The 16,141-nt window shown below is 39.9% G+C and overlaps 1 protein-coding gene across 7 annotated transcripts in view; it reads right to left on the bottom strand.

Annotated features, from left to right (window-relative positions):
* The window catches only part of LOC113068683 (utrophin), a 208,062-nt gene that overhangs the window by 62,903 nt on the left and 129,018 nt on the right, over positions 1 to 16,141 (bottom strand). For 6 of the 7 annotated variants that reach the window (XM_026241497.1, XM_026241501.1, XM_026241499.1 and 3 more), the window contains 2 exons: positions 9,945 to 10,117; positions 4,260 to 4,416 (listed from right to left, as the gene is read on the bottom strand). In XM_026241497.1, coding sequence (XP_026097282.1) covers positions 4,260 to 4,416; positions 9,945 to 10,117 — 330 coding nt within the window. Of the gene's footprint in view, positions 1 to 4,259; positions 4,417 to 9,944; positions 10,118 to 14,980; positions 15,438 to 16,141 lie in introns of those variants that run through there. The other variant, XM_026241504.1, reaches the window with a different exon arrangement.

Genomic DNA, 16,141 nt, shown 5'->3' with positions numbered 1-16,141 from the left:
CGTACTTGGTGATTTTAATCCCGTCCGAATCTGCCACTGTGTTTTTCTCACACAACTTTTGTGATAATTCCAGAGCAAATTACCTACTGTTTTTCAGCAAACTCAGTGATCCTCTGAGAAAACTAATCCCGTCCGAATGCGAATGTCTGTGATTGCCGGTGATATTTTATTTCACAACGCGTTTCCTTGTGTGTTTTGGCAAACGTGAATTACCGTAGATGCTCTTACCACGCAGATGTTTGATAGATTTGCTTAGCGGCAAATAAATAATAATAAAAAAATAATACAAATAATAAAATCAAGAACAAGATCGCATAAAATGTTAATACCGGCCATTGTAATATCAGCATCAGGTAAGATCACTCACGTTCATTTATGTACTCAGTTACATAATGTTTTAATTACATTTAATAAAAAAAAGAAAATAAAAAAAGAAGGAAAACAAGTTAAACTAAAGGAACCACACATTAACATGGTTTTGCTACACTAGCCATTTAGTATTTATTGTGTAATAATACTAAGGCAATCATTCTGAATGAATGCAATGCACGCATACGGAGCGTGTGATCCCTGTGACGCCCAGATGCACAAAACAGACCCTCCCACCTCTGTAATAAACACGGAGATACTGTCTATGGGAGATACTAGTCCCGTCCGAATTGGTACATGAAAATCGCAGACGTCAGGTGATAAGAATCGAAACTCAAACGTAGTTCATAAAACTAGTCCTGTCCGAATAGTGCTTTAAATGTCAAATTAAACTGTGAAAGTGTCAACCCTGTTACTGTCAACCTTGTTACCTTTTTAAAGGCATAATTATATCCCAGCATATTATGCTTATTTATAAAGCATTTTAAAAATAAAATATATTAATTCAGCTTGAGATGGTACAATGCAATTAACACTTACATACATTATTTAATTGAATATTAAAAGTAAAAAAAAAAAAAATAATAAAATTACTTTAAAAATCACCTTTTCAAAATGGAAAGTCACCATTTCCATTTCATTTAATGGGCTCATTACACTCAGTTAATCTTGGAATAAAGGTCATTCTCTGTCTCTTTAACTGGCTCATTGTCTTTATCAGAGAAAGTTTTTAGACAGACAATGTGTTCGGCTCTTCTATGTCTCTCAGACCTCACACAAATTATTCATTTTCACTTCCATCTATCCTGGTCGCCCGGTAGGCTTGGCACACTAATCAGCCGTGACGTGTTCAAAAGGCCTGGCGTTTTGTAACCACGCTGCTAAAGCTCTTACCAGGCCAGCCGGCGCACAGACAATCTATTATAAGAGCCCAAGAAAAAGATGAGGTGGAGAGAGAGAGAGAGAGGTAAAGAGAGAGGGAAAAGTCAAAATCGGGGGCAATCTTTCTCTCCGCTCCAGAGAATCATTAGTCTAACTGTCTGAGAGAGAGAGAAAGAAAGAGAGATCGAGAGCACAACCAAACTGTCACAGCCTCGTTACGGTTTCAACCTTCCTGCCACCTTCCCATAATTCCCTGCGGTGGTTTTGTCTGGTATTGTAGGCATTCCTGCATGATACAGCACAAAGAAACCAGAAAACATGCCTGTGCTGATCGAAAGCTTCAAACAGAAACCTTAAACAGTTCTTCATTTTGAGATGCATCTCTCGATCTTTGTATGCTAAAATTTCAAGGCATTATATGTTATCTCGGTTCAGTCCAATATAGAATGTAAGAATATAACGGCCCAACATGATCATTTTGCTGAGTATCGTAAACACTGCAATATACAATATATTAAAAAAGGAGAGCCAAGAGAAATAATAAAGAGAGGAAAAGAGACAAGATGAGACGAATAAAGGTGAGGAAAGAGACGAGGTAAGAGAGGCAAAGATGATTCAAGGAACGAGACAAGATTAGACAAGACAGTAGATGAGAGCATGCAGAATAAGAAGATTGGAGACAAGAGAGAAGACAAATGCCAACTGAAAGATAGAAGAGAGGAAAGAAAAGACAAGATAAGACCAGTCAAGCAGAGACAGGACGACACACGAGATGGGACAGAAGACTATAGATGAGAAGAGAAAGAGACAAGAGACACAAGATGGGACAGAGATGAAAAAGGATGAGATGAGAGAGAAGAGACATTAAGGTCAAAACTGAAGTTGAAAAGAGAGACGAGATTAAATGTAAGAGAGAGGACAGAAGACGAGGAGAAAGACATGTGAGACACCGGTACAAAATGAGATGAGAAGACAGAGATGAGATGAGACCGAAGATGAAAGGTTGTGACATTGCCACAGAAGTACCACTCTGTACACAACATTCAGTTTGGGTGCTTAAGTTATGTACTCCTCTTGAGGTGTGTGTTTGTCTTCAAGAAATGGGTCTCTATGTAGCAGGAAGTCAGTCTCTCTCTGAATTAGAGATGTCCCTGAAGCCGAATTCTGAGTTCGGAAAGGAAATTACATTTTACGGAGACCCCAAAGGGTCAGTGCTTTTCCGTTATCTCACAATTTATACTATTGAGTAATTACATTGTATAGAATCTGCGGGCATCAGGGAGCCACAATCAATATCAGGGGATTGAAATCAGTTTTGAATGCATTTGAATTTGCGATCACATGCACTCTGTGTACAGCACACGGTGGTACCAAGGGGCAAGGAACTCGACCGGAAGTTGAAGTCGGGTGGGGGCTGCCATCTTGTAGAAGAACTTCACTTGCGTTAGCATTCCCATTGACTCCCATTCATTTTGGCGTCACTTTGACAGCGAATAACTTTACATCTGAGGCGTTTAAAGACTCTGTTTGTCCATTATTTATTTCTAAAGATACACGACAATGTATAAAGGGCTCCATTACCTTCTATGTTACATTATGGCCCCGTATAAACAGTTTTTGTAAAGAATAGGTTAACGATTGCGTCATAACCACTCGACTCTCTGTCGCATTACCGTACAGACAGGAGGAGAAGCTCGCAGGAAATTAACTTAATATGGCGTACTGGCGTTACATTTTAAAATACTATACAAAATAATTAATCAGAATACTTACTCCTGCTCACTCACGACAAAGAACTCCCCGCTCAAGCTTGCCGTCTCTGCAAGATTAACGATGGCAGTTTGCACGCACAGCTACTAGAACATTTACATCTGTCGATCAGGTTGCTGACGTCGTCAAGCTTCGTTTGAGTCTGCGCGTCAGAAACGGAAGTGCTAAAAAAACGCTAAAAATGGGCTTCTTTTGTCTCAATTGAGTTCCAATGGGGTCGCTGTGTCCATTTCTTTTACTGTCTATGGGTGGTACTGATTTTACAGGATAAGATATTAATCACTGACACTCAGGATCTGGTGCGCACCAAATCAAATGTACGTACTCTATTTGTTTTACAGCCCAAGGACTCTTTACATATATTGTGCGGTTTTAATTCAGTGCCATTTTTTTGTGTAAATACAACCCTCAACCATGTAGAATTGATGCGCTACAAGCAAACAATGTTGTTTGGCAGTAGGCATCTCAATCTCACCGTCACTGTTTTGATTTCAGCAAATCAGTTCAAGCAAATCCAGGCAACGTGATTAATATTCATGAACCCAGCAACTAATCAGATCATAGTGTCTTTTATACTGTTAGAATTACTAGTATGAGTATTATATTTTCAGTATTGTTGTTAAGTTTTTTTTTTTTTCAGAGAAAAACTGAATGACCAAACACTATCTCAAGCACCACCACCAGTCCTAAATTCTGTTAAAAGGACAGATGTGGTATCATACATTATTATTCACACATGATAACCACATATTAGCTCTAATTACTTGAGTTCTATCATAAAAATGCTTGACTGACTAAAGTTAAAAATCAATCAATTAAAAGCTACTTTCAGATCATATCACACATGAATGTATCTTAATAAAGATAAGCTGATTTGGTGGAATCACACACACACACACACAACTATAAATTGTACTAGCCAAGGTGTGTGTAAAGGGTTAATACATATGTTTGCTTATGCACTTTTTTAATGTTTTCATTCTTTACACACAACATTTGAGTATTTACAACAATTCCCCTTTTAACTGAGTTTCCTCAGCTGATAAGACTGTTACATAATGAGACGAGATGACACAATCTGAGAAGAAAGAGATGAGACAAGAAGAGGTGAGAGAAGAAAAGAGACATTGAGAAGAGGAATATATGAGAGAGAAAGGCACAACAGTGAGTTGAGAATAGAGGGATGGGGCAGTATGAGTTGAATTGGAGACAGTAGCTGTGATGAGACTGGCTCTCACCATGCAGTGGTTCTGCTGCTGCAGCACTGTGGGCACGTCTCCTCCGATGGGCATCTGTTTGTTCAGTTCCTCATCCTTCACACTGATCCAGCGGCCCAGATCCTCCAGGACTGACAGAAGCCGGTTCCAGCGCTCAGCACTGGCCTCCAGATGAGCCCTGCACACACAATTACACATGCATTCAAAACTTACAAATCTTGGTACTAATGAAAATGTTACATTTTGGAATGCATCAGGGTTAAATGTAAGGGGGGTTAGCCCTCTCAGAACTCATTGAGATTGAATTGCAGTGCCTGCAGTTAGAAATTGATATTTGAATGGAAGTCTATGAGAGCACTCAGGTGATTCTCCAGTTTGACAGAAATCGCCCAAAAAGGGGTGTTACTACACAAAATGCGACTCAACGCTGACTGGACTATTTAGAGGCAGCACAAACAGTCTAGAATAGTGAAAGCTAGCGTAACACTGTGGTTGAATGTAAAAGAAAATCCCTCCCTTTCCTTTGGTGGTGCGCCCTAATGTAGAAACTGCCACTGTTCAAATGCATATTTGATCTCCCTCATCTGCTTCAATAAGCAGCCTTCAGTCAAAGTGAGACCCCTCGTGGCTGGCTATTATTGTGATGCTGTCTGGTCTCTGTTTCCCTGGGTGTCCACTAGTGGTCTCACTTCCCCATAGGCACCTCAACCGTACGCACTACAATTCCCACTAGCCTTGTGCCTTCATCACAGTAAATGCACTCCTGTTAATTGCACTCAGGTGTCTTCACTTGTTAATCATTATCCTCCATATATTAACCAGTCCTTTTCTGTTTGTCGTGATGGAGTCCTTACTTTCCGTCACCAAGTTTCCTTGTGTGCCTAGTTTCTAGTTCCTGTTCTTGTTCATTTGTTTGTTTCTGTTTGGACTGATGTTTGATTACGACCCTGGCTTGTTTTGACTCTGATTTTGGATAACCCTATTAAACCTACACTGCACTTGGATCTTCCGTCTCCTGTGTTCCCGAACATGACAGAAGGACTCCATCATACGAAGATCCAGCAGTGTGGAATTTCGTATACGTTCCCCAGCCACCATAGAGGAGCGGATGGGGAGACTTTCTAACCTAACCACTCTCCGTCAAAATGGGAGTGAGGTGGGGTGCTTGGCACAAATGTTCTGGACAATGGCAGTGGGGATGGGGTATAACAATGAGGCCCTGAAGGACCTTTTCAATGTCTGCCTGGATGACCCTTTACCTGGGTGGGAGATGAAGGGGCTGGAGATACTGGACTTTTGGGGGTTCACCAGTTACATACAACGTCGATCTGAGTGGGATGACTCAGCCACACCTGTCTCTCTCGTTGGGATGGCCGACTCTAGACTGGGGTCTACAGACAGTAGGACTGCCAGCTCAGCACCACTGCACAATATTACCACCAGCCCAGCGCCACAGCACAAGGTGGTCGCCAGCACAGCACCACGGCGCAAGATGGCCGCCAGCCCAGCGCCGTTGCACAAGATGGTCGCCAGCCCAGCGCCGTTGCACAAGATGTTCGCCAGCCCAGCGCCACAGCCCAAGATGGCAGCCGGCCCAGCGACACTGCCCAAGATGGCCACCGGCCCAGCGCCACAGCACAAGGTGGCCGTGAAATCAGCGCCACTGCCCAAGATGGCTGCCGGCCCAGCGCCACAGCACAAGGTGGCCACTGGCCTAGCGCCACTTCTCAAGATGGCCGCCGGCCCAGCGTCACTGCCCAAGATGGCCGCAGGTCCAGCGCCATTTCCCAGGATGGCCGCCGGTCCTGAGTCATGGCACAAGATGGCCGCTTGTCCAGCGCCTCTACACGGGATGACAGCCACAGTTGACCATCCAGAGTCGAGTCAGGTTCCCGTTGACCCTCCAGAGTTCCTGTTGATCCTCCAGAGTTGAGTCAGGTTCCCGTTGAACCTCCAGAGTTGAGTCAGGTTCCCGTTGACCCTCCAGAGTCGAGTCAGGTACCCGTTGACCCTCCAGAGTCGAGTCAGGTTCCCATTGACCCCCCAGAGTCAAGTCAGGTTCCCGTTGACCCCCCAGAGTCAGGGCAAGTCACCGTTGACACTCCAGAGTCAGGTCAAGTCACCGTTGACACTCCAGAGTCAGGTCAAGTCACCGTTGACACTCATGAGTTAAGCACTACCACAGTTAGACCTCAGGCATCAAGTCAAGTCACTGGTGATCCTCAAGGACAGAGTCAAGTCACCATTGATCTTCATTAGCAAATGCAGGTCACCATTGATCTTCATGAGCAGTCAGGTCACCAATGATCCTCATGAGCAGAGTCAGGTCACCAATGATCCTCATGAGCAGAGTCAAGTCACCAATGATCCTCATGAGCAAAGTCAGGTCACCAATGATCCTCATGAGCAGAGTCAGGTCACCAATGATCTTCATGAGCAGAGTCAAGTCACCAATGATCTTCCTGAATCCAGTCTAAACTCTGCAGAACTACCAAAGCCTCTCCACATCTCTGCTGAACTACCAGAGCCTCTCCACATCTCAGGCGAACTCTCTGAGTGCTTCACTGATCCTGTCGTGGCCACGTAGGCCACCCTTAACTTGTTCATGTTCTCTGTTTCAGACTTGCCTATCCAGACTTGCTCTCATGTATCATCGATCCCACTGTGGTGGTCCTCTGTGCCAACCTGGTGGGCTCCTATCTCGACTGTACGTCTGTGGTGGTCTTCTGCGCCGCCCTGGTGGGCTTCTGTCTCGACCGACGGCTGTGGTGGTCTTCTGCGCCGCCCTGGTGGGCTTCTGTCTCGACGGCACAGCTGTGGTGGTCTTCTCAGCCCTGGTGGGCTTCTGTCTCGACCGCACGGATGTGGTGGTCTTCTGCGCCGCCTTGGTGGGCTTCTGTCTCGACTGCACGGTTGTGGTGGTCTTCTGCGCCGCCCTGGTGGGCTTCGGTCTCGACCGCACGGATCCTCTGCGCCGCCCTGGTGGGCTTCTGTCTCGACCGCATGGATGTTGTGGTCTTCTGCGCTGCTCTGGTGGGCTTCTGTCTCGACCGCACAGTTATGGTGGTCTTCTGCGCCGCCCTGGTGGGCTTCTGTCTCGACCGCACAGTTATGGTGGTCTTCTGCACCCCCCTGGTGGGTTTCTGACTCAACCGCATTGCTCCAATTCCATCCTGCTCCACCCTGGATTCCTGCCCTGTCAGTTCGGCCCTGGGCCACTGAACTTTCAGTTCTCCCCTGGACTTGTGTTTTGTTGTTTTTTTTGTTTTTTGGCACTTTCTGTCTCTGTTACCCTCTATTACCTGGCCCTCCGTCCCTCCCCTGGTCCTCCGCCGGTCCACCTCCCTCCAGGTCTCCTTGTTTTTGTTTTTTGCACTTCTTGTTTCTGTTTCCCTACATTACCTGGCCCTCCGTCCCTCCCCCTGATCCTCCACCGCTTCACCTCCCTCCTCGTCTCTGTGATCCTTGGTCTCGTCTTGGGTTCGGGTGGAGCATCTGGTAGCTGCTCCGTGGAGGAGGGGGTAATGTCACGCTGTCTGGTCTCTTGTTTCCCTGGGTGTCCACTAGTGGTCTCACTTCCCCATAGGCACCTCACCGTAGGCACTACAATTCCCACTAGCCTTGTGCCTTCATCACAGTAATTGCACTCCCGTTAATTGCACTCAGGTGTCTTCACTTGTTAATCATTATCCTCCTATATTAACCAGTCCTTTTCTGTTTGTCGTGATTAAGTCCTTACTTTCCGTCACCAAGTTTCCTTGTGTGCCTTATTTCTAGTTCCTGTTCTTGTTCTTGTTTATTTATTTGTTTGTTTCTGTTTGGACTGATGTTTGATTACAACCCAGGGTTGTTTTGACTCTGATTTTGAATAACCCTATTAAACCTATACTGCACTTGGATCTTCCGTCCCCTGGGTTCCCAAACGTGACAATTATGGCTACAGGTCATCAAGTCCTGCACTTTTCATAAAAGTGACAGTAGCCTACTCTTCAAATACAGTTTCTCCAAACGTGTTTATTATAATCCATGTCCAAGAGTCAATTTCCTCAGATGAGATGGTTTTTATTCGTTACTTATTTGACATGATGCTATAAAAACACACTGACCTCCTCGAGCTTTTATATTGGCACTTCTGGTTATCAACATTTTGAATTTGCATTTTAGTTAAAAACATCTAGATTCAACATTTATATTTAGATGTAACATTTAGATGTAACATTTAGATGTAACATTTAGATTTAACATTTAGATTTAACATTTAGATTTAGATTTAACATTAAGATTTAGATTTAACATTTACATTTAGATTTAACATTTACATTTAGATTTAACATTTACATTTAGATTTAACATTTAGATTTAGATTTAACATTTAGATTTATAATTTAACATTTAGATTTAGATTTAACATTTAGATTTAGATTTAACATTTAGATTTAGATTTAACATTTACATTTAGATTTAACATTTACATTTAGATTTAACATTTACATTTAGATTTAACATTTAGATTTAGATTTAACATTTAGATTTATAATTTAACATTTATATTTAGATTTAACATTTAGATTTAACTTTAACATTTATACTTAACATTTAGATTTAGATTTAACATTTAGACTTATATTTTACATTTAGATTTAGATTTAACATCTAGATTTAACATTTATATTTATATTTAACATTTATATTTATATTTAACATTTAGATTTAGATTTAACATTTAGATTTAGATTTAACATTTACATTTAGATTTAACATTTACATTTAGATTTAACATTTAGATTTATAATTTAACATTTAGATTTAACATTTAGATTTAGATTTAACATTTAGATTTAACTTTAACATTTATACTTAACATTTAGATTTAGATTTAACATTTAGACTTATAGTTTACATTTAGATTTAGATTTAACATCTAGATTTAACATTTATATTTAGATTTAACATTTATATTTAGATTTAACATTTACATTTTAGATTTATATTTAGATTTAACATTTAGACTTATATTTTACATTTAGATTTATATTTAACATCTAGATTTAACATTTATATTTATATTTAACATTTAGATTTAGATTTAACATTTACATTTTAGATTTACATTTAGATTTAACATTTAGATTTAGATTTAACATTTAGATTTAACATTAAGATTTAACTTTAACATTTAGATTTAACATTTAGATTTAGATTTAACATTTAGACTTAGATTTTACATTTAGATTTAGATTTAACATCTAGATTTAACATTTAGATTTAACATTTACATTTTAGATTTATATTTAGATTTAGCATTTAGATTTAAAATTTAGATAAACTATTTTCAGTCAAAATTCATACCAGTTTTTTTAACATTGAAGCTAAATGTGACAAAATGGTGTTGTTATTTTCAGCATGAGATGCTTTACAAACAGCCCCCCATAAGTGTGTGTGTTTGTTTGTTTGTGTAAATAGACATATCAGCAAGACTTGTAATTACACGTGTTCACTATTTAGTGCCTAATTAGTTTAGAACACAATTACACTGTTCCCCCCCCCCTCTCTCACACACACACACACACACTCGCACACTCTATTGTTGGTCCATTTTACCAATTTGTATGGTACACACACAAAACAACTATGCTGAGTGAGCATTTGAACTTGAGGTTTGTGTGTGTGTGTGTGTGTGTGTTTGTGTGTGTGTGTGAGGCTGACCGTATATTGGCTGATTTGGCCTTCAGGTCGTTCCAGCGCTGGTTCATGTCATCCAGTCTCTGTTGAAGGAAAACTGCTTCCTCTGAGCTCCCCAGAGCCTTCACCATCTTCATCTTATTCCCATCCACACTCCTGAAGACATCATTATGAGCCTCGATCTCCGCCTGGATGTCCTACACACACGCACACAGAGAGAGAGATAGAGACCGATTTAATTGCACTATTACTACCATCATTATGTGGATTCGTTAAAGGCAAAGATAAATAAATCAACAAAGACAAACAGTCACGTTATCACACCTCTGCTGAGAGGAAAGCACACAATTAAAGCTGTCAGTCTGATACTGAACGTCTCCACCCCCCCACCCCCCCCCCCAGCACACACACCAGGGATGGAAATTAACTATTTTGTCCACCGGATATAAATCGTTTTTAAGCGTCTCGTCACGCCAGAGCTGTCAAACATGTGTAGTGATACAACGTTGTTTCTAAATAACAACTTACAACCCTCTACGGACACCTTGGCAGTTGAATTGCCATTGGCTAGTAATTATTTTAGTTTACTCGGCAGTCAGTCAAGCTTTATAATAATCAAGTATCATTTAAGAAAAAAACTTTAGTAATTAGAAGTAAGCTTGATAACCATGTTTGAATGCTTATTAGTCGTTTTAACTGAACATTTGAACTCGACTGGTGGTTGCGCTTTTTTGGTCATTCAGTGTTTCTGTAAAAAAAAAAAAAAAAAAAAAATCACTTACAAAAATATTGATAATAATAGATGATAAAGATAATAACAATTCGATTCCTACTAATAAAAAATATAAAACACACTAAGGATTACTAAGGATTAATAAGATGCTGGATTCATGAATATTAATCAGGCTTTGTGTGTTAGCTCGAACTAATTTGCCTAAATCAAAACAGGGACGAAAATAGGTGAGCGCCAGCCAATGAGATTGCCGTTCCGACATTAACTCCACCCACTACTGGAAAACCCAGCTGTTCTTAAAAGCTGAAGTCTTCCATAGGAACGCCATTATTTTGACAGGAAGATACAACAAAGAATATTATTTAAATGTAGCAACTCAATCCCCTCTCTCTCTCTTTCTCTATGTGAGTGTGAGAGAAAGCGACGGCGATTTGTGCTCCTTAACACTAGAGTTTACAGTACATTATACAGGTGTGTTGCTCATTGAGGAAAAAAAAAAAAGCACAGATCGTCTGACGGAAAGTCAGAGAGTATTCGCGAGTGAAAATATCTGTGCTAAACTTAACTTCCAACTAACACACTGGCGAGTAAAATCAGATAGTTTATTAGCCATTGGCTAATATTAAACATCATTTAGTAGCCAGAAGGAAGTTTTAGTTGCAAATGCGAGTGATTAACTCACAATGTAGAGCAGTGGTTCCCAACCATTTTCAACTCGCGGCCCACACAACCAAACACATATGTTTGCGCGGCCCACTTCAAAAAAATTAACTGACCCCGCTATTGTTGGGTTAATAACTTAGTACTCAGAAGCTAGATTTTAAACTGTATTTATTGAATAAACATGGACAAAAAAAAAAAAAATATCGCGATTTTTTTGATCAATTTTGCAATTGTGACACACACCGATATGCTTTTACAGTCATAAATGCATTCAGGATTAATTTTAAACATATTTCCAAAAGAAAACCAATCAGAGCTTTATCAAAAAGTTGTAACATCTCTAGAACAGACATAAGTCAAAATTATCACTATAGTGAAGATGTAAAAAAATGTATAGACTTGTGGCAAAAAAAAAAAAAAAATCCTGTATACAGGGACTTTTTTTTCTTTTTTGCCATGCATTCTTCATAGAGCTCATTAATTGTAGCGGTGCCTCAGGTGTTTGCAGTGTGTATACAGTAGGCTATGTGTTTGCAGTCAGCAGTGAGAGCGCATAAATATAACGCGAAAGCACATTAAAATAATGCACGAGTGCGAATCTCTCTGTTCGCACGCAGATTTCCTTTGCTCGTTCACACTTAAAACGTGTCTCCTCTCACTTAAACTGCATCCTGTTCACTAACAAATTCACTCTATGCTCATGTGTTGGACATGAATTATTTTCGCACATTTTTATTTCTAGCCTTTTACCGCAGTGAGAACGCTCTGATCCGTCAACATTGGCTCAGAAAAAAGGCGCATCACAGACAGTGTGTGAACCTGGAGTTAGGCATATGCCCAGTCTCTGTTCTCGCGCTAGGCGCAATGCATTCTGATTGGATCAGATAGCATACTACGGGAGGTCAGGGCCACGGAAAACTGTGCTATAAAGCGATTTAGAAATCGCGCACGCTCAAATCGTGATTTTAGGACGTTTCCTTTTAATCGCACAGCCCTAGAATGGACTGCAAATGAACAGAAAATAATTGGCGGCCCACCTGCAATACCACCGCGGCCCACTAGGGGGCCGCGGCCCACAGGTTGAAAACCACTGATGTAGAGGGTTGACTTACTAGCCACAGAGCTGAATTCTGAAATAAAATGCATCCCCCGGTCAGCAGTTATTAGACACCGATAATACTGTTTGTTAGTTTGCTTGTTGTACACACACCGGGGATGGAAATTAACTTTTTTGTCCACCGGGCAGGTGAAACAGTATGCTATTGTTATTTACCCGCCACGGTGGCTGGTTTGACGGGTGCTAATTTCCATCCCTGACACACACACAGCGACTGAAGTGATGATAAATCTCAGTACATGTGAAAGAACTCATGAAGCACACAGTCTAGTCATTTATACCTCTGACAGCATACAACAGAATTATTAGTTATGAAAATCTCATCTTTTTATATATTTATAATTTTTCTTTAAAGTTTTTTTTAGTTATTTTTATGATGAATATCCTTTTTTTTTCTAATTTTCAGGTTTATGTTGGCTAGATTATTATGATTTTTACGGTTTATTTAGTTTCAGTAGGTTATTGCTTTCAGTTTTTAATCTTTATATAACAAAGCACCACAATTTCAAACCTATCACACCTATGATGAAAACACAATTTATCACAACCTCCATCAACTTTAATACCAAATTGTAATATCAAAGTTTACTAGTTATGGTAGTGAAAAATACAACACCACAGCAGATGGCAGATTTTTCTGTCAGGATTTTCTAATGTCACTCTGGATATTTATAATACATCAACATCGACTGGATCAGGCAGTCTGTGCACTTCTTTCTGACAGAATACAATGATAGACTACTTAATTTATGCATTGATTGATTTATTTTAAATAATGTCATTTCCTTTGGAAATCCATGCTAATAAAGCTAGTTTGAATCTGAATTGGACAGATTGAGACATGTAGAGGACAGGAGGAGCAGCTTTGGGTCTTTTCCAGTTAATTTGCAAAGTGCTCTCTCCTACTTCACAAACTCTCTCTCTGTCACTCCTTTAAACAATATTCACCAGAATACCAATAAATATACACAACAGCACTAACTGCATGCTGCTGAAACACACATCAGAAAGCATAAAGATTAAATAAAGTATTAAGCAAATATTATGTTGAAGGCCCCAAAAGAATTAAAAGAGAAATACACAAGAACTGACTACTTACGCTTATCCACTGAGCAACTGAGCAACAGTTCTTTTGGATACAGAATATCTCAACCAACAAAACTCAGTGAAGAAAACAACAACAAAAGAAAACTACATACAGAAATTACGACTGAAACAACAAAACTGTCAAAAAAAAATAAATAAAAAAAATACCTTTTTAAAAAGTATCTAAACAAAACAAAATTTCTTAACAAAATTAAATGTCCCAAACAACATAAACAGCCAGTGAACAAAACAAAACAAAAAATTAATGGACCTCACAAACTTTGGAAAATGCAAAGGTAAATAGGACACAGGTGCATCCAATCCCATGATATATAGTCAGCCAATCAGATCTGAACTTGCCATTTTGAGTGGTTATTGTCATTTACAAATGCAATTTGGATCAAGCTGATCCATTGATGGGCTGTCTAACATTGAGATTATAGTTAAGGTAATGTGTGTATGTGTTTAAAAACCTTGTTCTTATGACACATACACACACAGAAGCTCTAGACTGACTCTACAAGTCTCATTTCTGCTCTTCATCTCTAACAGTTCTTAATGAAACATTTAACTGTGATCAATTCAACCATGAGCCCCCCACACACACTAAAACTCACTCATCTGGCAGTCTGACCTATTAAACGATGCAATAAAAAAAGCTTTTCTCATTAATAAAGTTAAATAATCGCTTCTCGATCATAAAGACTCCCCAGAGCTGTCGTTCAGCGTGCTCTAATTTAACCAGACCCACAAACCCATGAGAGAGAGAGAGATTGAATACATTTTAACATCTGATTTAAAACTCGTAACATTATAATTTTTGCCTTATTGTTATTAACTAGAATTTTGGTTACAATTAATTTTACTGTGTCTTTGTTACATGTTTCATCAACTTACTATATTAATAACAGTTGATTACAGAAGAAACTAAACCTAAAATAAGTACCGGTGTAATTTAAGTATCAATTTAAGTATTTTCTATTTTGTTTTCATTTTAAACATAATGAAAAGACTTTTGAAAAGAATTTTGCTGTGTTTCTCTCTCTCTCTCTTTTCATATTTCTATATAGATTTTATTAAGTTTTAGTTGATTTAGATTTAGTTATTTTATTATGTTATTTTATTATTGCCTCGGCAACAAGCTGAAATAATAATAATGTTTTTTTTGACATTATTTCATTTAATGTTTGTTTTATTTCAAGGAAATAAATGTTTTTATATATGGTTTTAATTAATTTTTGTTAATGATAATAACCCTGATAACTGCATGTTATTAATTAAAATTACTCCGTACTTTGTGTAATTTCATCATAACCAGGACAACTTTAAACAAGGACTTTTAATGGTTCATCTCTAATGATCTATTATGTTGCTCCAACAATCGTTTTTTTCCAGTCGCATTCATCATTTGAGTAACTTCAGCACCCTGATCCATTCCTCCACAATCAAATCTGAAAATACCTCCTCAAACTTCTTCAGCAACTCCTGCAAGTTGAAGTTCAGACCAATCATCATGATCTCGGTCTACCTCGACCGCGCTACATTCCAGAATCCAACGACGGAGAGAAATGGCAGCGGATCAGTCTCCTCCGGGGGTCCACACCTCATCAGTGGAAGAGCACACACACATCAGGGCTTCAGCGTCTGGCAGCTTGCAGCGGTGTCCCAGCGGGTGCCTGAGCGTCTGTGACGGAGCTCTGGCGATTTGGGCTAAGAGCCGCATGCTCCACTGTTAGATGGGTCTTGCCCAGGGTTCAGGATCTTCTGTGTTGAAAAGTGAAGGCCTGGAAGTTGGAGGTAGACTGAAGACAGAGTTAGAAATCCAACCAGATATATCCAACTGTTGGTTCAGTGATCTGGAGATGATTTAGCTGCTTTACTCGTTCTCACAAACCAAACACAGTTCTTTCTCTCTAGTACAGACCAACACAGAAAGCAGCTTGTTCCTCCAGGTTCCTGTGACCGTCAGGCAAGCGTTCGTACTCAATTACCCATATCAAAGAGCCTCTGTGTGGTTCGCTCTGGAGGGCAGGACAGGAGAGCAACACAGCCGTCTGATTCACTCTCTCTCGTGGAAAACATGCACTAAGTCAGCAAGCCAAGAAGAAGGGTGAAGGTCTGATCTTGAGGAGAACATCTCCAAATCTAGACATATAGAAAAGCCAGAAGCAGGTGTTCATCTTTGGAAGTCCACTTTGATCTTCACATGTTCCATCAGCATTTGAATAAAATCCATCTGAATGGAGGGCGACAAGATCTTCACAGGCAGCTTGACGTTTTCCAGAACTTCCTAAAGTTTTTCTAAAACTCTCTGACTGGCCACCTTTCCTCTGTCTGTGGTCTTCTCTGACTGCTGGCTCCCAGAGCTGTCTTTGCCTCCAGTGGCAGCTGTTTATTATTTTATTCCACATCCTCTGTTTCCCCTCCTCTTTCCCTCCGCTCCAAACTAACACGCACACACCCACTTCCTGTAGGGCCCCACCATGAAAGCGAGCGAGCCGAAAATGAAAACGAAGAATGGTCAACAAGAAGGTGAATATGTAAGTTTTATATGCAACAAGATCAGCATCTATGAAAGTCTGTTCAGTTTGAAGAGTCATATTTGTGTACGGACAGCTGAAA

This window comes from Carassius auratus, linkage group LG48F, assembly GCF_003368295.1.
Source record: "Carassius auratus strain Wakin linkage group LG48F, ASM336829v1, whole genome shotgun sequence".
Classification (NCBI taxonomy): domain Eukaryota; kingdom Metazoa; phylum Chordata; class Actinopteri; order Cypriniformes; family Cyprinidae; genus Carassius; species Carassius auratus.
This window is presented reverse-complemented; position numbering and strand designations above follow the sequence as displayed.